Source organism: Indicator indicator, chromosome 5 (assembly GCF_027791375.1).
Source record: "Indicator indicator isolate 239-I01 chromosome 5, UM_Iind_1.1, whole genome shotgun sequence".
NCBI lineage: Eukaryota > Metazoa > Chordata > Aves > Piciformes > Indicatoridae > Indicator > Indicator indicator.
This window is the reverse complement of record NC_072014.1, coordinates 14253406-14259759: the sequence shown is the minus strand read 5'-3', so window position 1 is coordinate 14259759 and position 6354 is coordinate 14253406. Positions and strand designations below refer to the sequence as shown.

The 6354-nt window shown below is 50.8% G+C and overlaps 1 protein-coding gene across 1 annotated transcript; it reads right to left on the bottom strand.

Moving 5' to 3' along the window:
- Nucleotides 1–936: 936 nt before the first annotated feature.
- FZD7 (frizzled class receptor 7) lies at nt 937–2661 on the bottom strand. Its single transcript, XM_054380813.1, has one exon. The coding sequence runs from the start codon at nt 2659–2661 to the stop codon at nt 937–939; it is 1725 nt and encodes a 574-aa protein (XP_054236788.1).
- Between the last annotated feature and the right edge of the window lie 3693 nt (nt 2662–6354).

Here is a 6354-nt window from a genome sequence, read left to right as displayed (position 1 = left end):
AAAAGCAACCCATATTGAATGGTAGGAAAACATAATGCCTTCTCCTTTTTTCATAAAATGGATGTTTATTTCTGCAAGCTTCTCACATCCAAGAGTGAACTTCGACTGTTTTGTAAGTCTGCCCATAAAAACCGATCTCATGTTTATGCCTTTCTACATAGAAAACATTTCTGCTTTCCCTTTTGTCTTCTAGAACAAAGGGGAAAAGCCTTCTGCTGAAAAGCAACAAGTCATTTATTTTCAGAGTATGGAACAGCAACCCTCTCCTTCTCCACAGAAGCAAGACTAACAGGCCGAGGGCCGACTTTAAAACAATTACAAAAAGTATCACCGAGGTAAAAAAAACTTGTGAGCAGAGAGAACAGAGGCATCTCCCCAGCACGCGATCAGGGCTGTAGCTGGGTGTGCAATACTCACGTGATTGCTCGGCCGAGCTGGAAGGAGCAGGCAGTGAGCTCAGGCTCGGAGCTGCCCTGTCTGTGCTGCAGTTTGACCCCAGCAATTCAGAGACGGTTTGACTACTGCTCAGCAGGGGCAGCTCAACGGATCTGGTCGCCTCCCCCCTCACCCCCGTCCAAAGCAAGGCAGGATGGTTTTAGTGGGATTACTTTGTTGGGGGTTTTTTGTTTGGTTGTTTTTTTTCCTGCACAGGGATAGGAGGTAAGAGAAGAGACTTCTTGAGAGTGAAGGATTTCCCCATCCCAGCAGCAGCCTCTTTTTTGTGCTTTTCCACTTAGCTGGGCACAAGCACTACTCGGCATAATCCATCTTAACCTTTATGCAAGGGTTATTTTTTTCAACCCTCTAGGAGGATGAAGAAGTTTGGAAACCCTTCCCTTCTTCTTCAGGGAGCCACTGCCATCTCTTCTGCCGAGTATCCCTCGTGTGTGTGTGTCTCTGTGTGTGTGTATTTATGTGTCAAAGGGGACAGGGGTCTCATACCGCCGTCTCTCCTTTGCTGCCGGTGCTGAGTCTGTGGTAAAAGCGTCGCCAGGATTGAAGGGTTTTGCCAGACCAGATCCAGAAGCCAGTCGTGATGCCAACAATCATTGTCATGAGGTACTTGATCATGAAGACAGTGAAGTCTGGGCTCATAGGGGCAAAGTGACTGGGACAGGGCACAGCATAGGTTTTGCAGGTCTGGAGGAGCCATGTCTTCTCCCAGGTGCCACGGAAGGCCTGCTCATAGAAGTAACATGCCAGGACAATGGTGGCAGGTACTGTGTAGAGGACACTGAAGACGCCAATACGCACCATCAGCTTCTCCAGTTTTTCTGTCTTGGTGCCATCATGCTTCATGATGGTGCGGATGCGAAACAAGGACACAAAGCCAGCAAGCAAGAAGGAAGTACCAATGAAGAGGTACACAAACAAGGGAGCCAGCACAAAGCCCCGCAGCGAGTCCACGCTGTAGATACCTACATAACACACCCCACTGAGTACGTCCCCATCCACCTGCCCCATGGCCAAGATGGTGATGGTTTTGACAGCAGGCACAGCCCAGGCAGCCAGGTGGAAATACTGGGAGTTGGCCTCAATAGCCTCATGGCCCCACTTCATGCCAGCAGCCAGGAACCAGGTGAGGGACAAGATGACCCACCAGATGGAGCTAGCCATGCCGAAAAAGTAGAGAATCATGAAGAGGATAGTGCAGCCTTCTTTCTTGGTGCCTTGGGCCACAGTGCGGTAGCCGTCCTCAGAGAAGCGCTCCAGACAAACCACCCGCTCCTCCAGCAAGAAACCTGCTGCGTAGGCCACTGCCACCATGAAGTAGCAGCCAGAGAGAAAGATGATGGGCCTCTCCGGATAGCTGAAACGGCGCATGTCCACCAGGTAAGTGAGGACAGTGAAGAGGGTGGAGGCGCAGCAGAGCACAGACCACACACCCACCCACAGACGGGCAAATCGCACCTCCGCCTCCTTGAAGTACATGAGCCCGTTGGGCCGGCTTGGCTCACACGGAGCACCGCAGTCCCGCTCCCCCAGGAACCGGTAGCCCAAGTAAGGTGGCACTTTCAGTTGCCGGGGACAGGAGAAGGAGAAGCCGGATGGGGGCTGCGGGGGGGTGAGGAAGTCCGGGAGATAGCCAGCCGTGGGATGGGCAGTAGCCCCCCGGCCTGCCGCACCGCCAGTCCCTGGCGGGGCATCCGACGTGTTCTGCCCCACGCAGATCTCGCCCGCGCCGTGGACGGGGAAGTTCTCACAGCGGAGGCGCTCTGGCCACTGAAACCCGAACTTGTTCATGAGGGCCTCGCAGCCTTGGCGGGCCCGCTCACAGAGGGAACGGCAGGGTGGGATGGCCTGCTCCAGAACGGTGCACACTGGCGCGTACATTGAGCAGAGGAAGAACTTGAGCTCGGTCGAGCACTGCACCTTGACCAGTGGGTAGAACTGATGCACCTCCAGCCCCGCGTCCTCCTGGTTGGTGTGGCCCAGCAGGTTGGGCAAGATGGTCTGGTTGTAGGCGATATCCGTGCAGAGCGGGATAGAGATGGGCTGGCAGAAGCCGTGGTCCGGCACGGAGATGCCCTTCTCGCCGTGCTGCGCGGCCACGCCCGCGTGTGTCCCCAGCAAGGCGGCCAGCAGCGCGGTCAGACCCAGCAAGGGGCACGCGGCAGCGGCCGCTCCGCCGCCGCCTTCCCATCTTCCTCCAGCCCGCATCGCCGGGGCGGTCGGGGAGCTGCGGGAATTCTTCAAAGCCGGGCGGCGCAGTGTCCCAGGGGCATCAACTCCCGGAGGGTGGCAGCGGGGTCCCTTCCGAGGGGCAGGGGCACGGTGGCGGGAGGAACGTGGCTCCGGCGCTGAACCTCTGTGACTCTCTTGCTCGGTTCCGGAGGGTCGGTGCTCACACAGCCGCGGCGTTTCACTTGGCGAAAGTTTCCAGAGTTGCTCTCGCCACAGAAGGCGACAGCGAAAGAAGAGGCGAGCGCGAAGCCCAGCAACGGCTCTGGCCAGCTCCGCGCAGAGTCGCGCAGCGGCGGCGAGGCGCTAGCGATGCTCCCCGCCCGGCTGCGCGGTCCCGGAGACGGGGATTTTTAGGTTACGGCTAAACGGATTATTACCGTGCCCGCCTGAGCTGTATATTTTACTCCGGGGCTTAAATAACTTTTAAAATCCAATTACTGCGCGATCCTCCCCGCAGCTCGGCTGGGCTCCGCTGCCGACGGGCGCCGTTGCGCGCTGTGTGTCCGGGGCAGCTGCGCGCCGCGCGCCTCCCTCCTGGCCCAAACTGGCTCCGCCCGCTCCCGGCCCACGGCTGCCGCCGCACATAAAAAAAAAAAAAAAAAAAAAAAAAAAAGCATATAGGCGCGAGCGCGGCCCCGGCCCCATTCACAAACCGCAGCGGGGGAGGGGCTGCGCTGTTCCCCCTAGCCAATCGGCGCGAGGGGGGCGGGGCGGGGGCGGAGCCCACTCAGGGGTGCACACAAAGTTGCGAACAACTTTTGTCCCGTCCCCGCCGGGCCCCCCGCTCTGCTCCCCCCCGCGTCGCAGGGCGGAGCCGAGGAAGGCGGGAGAGCCCAGCCAGCGCGCGCAGGGTGGCCTGAGCACACTAAAATTAACTGGCTGCTTTCTGAGCAGGCTTTGAAAATGCAAACAGCTGCCGGTGCCCAGAGTTATTAAAAAAAAGGATAAAAAAAACAGCGCCCGAGTACATTTGCAGAATGAGTTGATTGCGTGGTCGGGATGTTCGTGTCTGTGCACCGTCGCCTCCCCCAGCCGTGGGGGGAGTTTGATTTGTTATCTCACTATGACCGTTGCTTTTTGCTGGCAGAATAAACGCTTTATTCATGCAGATCTAAGCTGTAGGTGGGGGAAGGCAGTTTGGGTGTTTTTTTTGGTTGTTTTTTTTTTTTTTTTAACGTCCAGTGTTACCTAAGTGAAGAGGAGAAATTTTAAATCCCATCTGCACCGCTGCAGCTCCTGAGGAGAGGAAAAGGCTGTAAGAAAAGCAGCAGTTCCTCTGTGGAAGATCCTAGAAAATGGCATAGGTAGGGAGAGGGCTGTTAACTGGCCTGCCAGACGATTCTCAGCAGATCTAGAGCTAGACCACCATACATTTACTAAGGACAGAAGAGTCATTTTTTGCAGCGTGTTTTGAGGTTGCTGGAACCAGCCACCCTCTGGAACATGCTGGCAGTGTGTGTCCTCGGCAGAACAGAAAGGATCTGCTTTTTCTTCACACTGGCCTGAGAGCCTGTAGTCAATGACAGACTTGGGCTAGGTATTTTTCAACCTACTTCATCTTTGCTTTTGAGGACAGAGGTTCCGTGAATTGTACTATTCAAATTCTTACTTTTAGTCCTTTACATGGGATTGTGCTCATATTAGGGACTAAGCAAATACAGCAATCTGTACCATCCTCTAAGACAGAGCTAGAGAGCAGCTCAGTGAACTCGAACAATTGTTGGGCAAATATTTCCCATATTCTCTCCTGCTCATGAACATGTGTCCTCATGCCAGTAAGACCTTGGAGCTGCAGCTTTTGTTAAGAGTAGTTTACAGTTACAAACAGACTTACTAAAATAAATTTACTCCTTTAAAAGTGGACATGTTTTTAAAAATAATAGTGTGGTCTCTGGTATGTTTACAGGCAGGACTAGCTGCTCATGGCTGCAACAGGGACCTCTGGAAAAGAAATGTCTTTTCTTCATTCTTATTTGTAGTCTGATTGAGAGTGCCGTAGAGGGACATGAGATTTTTAGTTTGTTAAGGTTTGTTATCTGAATTCCTTATTTTTATATACCTAATGACTAAGCAGGTTTTTGTGACGGTTTTTCACCCAAATAACCTCCCACAGTACAAACTTACAGGAACTTGTCTATTTTTTTGTTTTCTGGCTCTTGGTAGCTTTCAAAGAGATTATTCTTCCTAGCTGTTTCTTTTTATGTTTATTGTTTTTTTTCTTCCATCCCATCTTTCTGTAACACTCCATGAGCTGTTGAGTCACCTTTCTGTAATAATCACCTTAAAGCCTCTATTTTTCACTTTGGCTTTCATGACTGACTTTATCTGCATAGCATTTTGTTATTTGCACTATGAAAAAGGAAAGGTTTCACTGTCAGGCAATAACAATGCAAAGAAAATGCAACTGCAAACTTTCTTCCCCACACATTGCTCATTCTGTATATAAAGAAACAAGTTCAGAGCTAATGAAACTGTATCACAAGAAACTCTCTCTCAGCAACAGGGAGACAGTGACAGAAATTATTCAGAGTAAGGAACGTCAAACAAAGATGCAAGACTCTAACTGGGTATTTATTTACAAGACACGGCAGATGTCATCAGTGGTTCCCCCTACTTTTCCACTGGTTGCATTTGTTAGAGTCATTCATCTGAACCATGGTGCAAATGGAAAGATGACTGGGAGCTCTGGTATATGCTATAAAAGCAGAGTGACTCCGTAACACTTATGATGAACATAACATAGAGTGAAGCAAAAGGGAGAAAAAACAAGTGGAAGGCTAGGCAGAAGGGAAGAAAGCAGGAATGATGTGTCCTTGGTTATTTCTTAGGGAGATAAAAAGATAGGAAACTTATCACGTGGAATGATGCTGCTAGGCCATCCCAGATGGCAGGAATATGCAACAGAATTTACTAATGTGCAGGAAGAAAGTCTCTTGTGTCTATTACTAAATTGCAAGAATTTTTTCCTAGTGAGACTCACTGAGAGATGAGGGAGCTGTTATTGAGGGAGGCAATGACAGTCTCAAAATGGCAGATTACAGCCTGAGAAAATCCTGGGGTCCTAAGTCAGTCCTGACAGCTTTCAGGGGACAGTGGAAAAAAGAAGAAACTCCAGGATTCTGGAATGCAGGTTACTGCAAAGCATCCAGAACCTCTCTAAGCACCATCAGTCACGTTCCAAAAAGCAGCAAACACATGCTCATGTCCTGGTTTTACCTCAGTCTCAATTCACGAGTGGTAGCCTGCAAAATTACTTAAATTTTCTCACAACAGGAGGGATTCTGATCAGCACATAAGCATCATCAGCCACCACTAGCCAGGTTATCAGCAACCCAGGACAAATGTGCTGTGCAAAACTTTGCAGCGTCAGAGAAGTTGTGTGTTGTAACCACATAGCAGTTCAAAAGGTTTTCTCTAAAAATCTCGTAACTGCTAGTGTTCTGAGTATGCCACGTGGTCTATCAGCAGTAAAACTTCACAAGCAAAGTTTTGGCAAGTGTAAGATACCAGAATAAATCTACAGTCTCAGGTATTGATACAACTCTGGAGCTGTCTGACTAGACTAGTCTACTGTGTTTAGGGGGGAATTGCTAGGAACAGTTACCTGTCTTTTTACACATTTAAAAATAAATCCAGTTCAACTTCCAAGCTGAGTGAGGAGCAGCATTG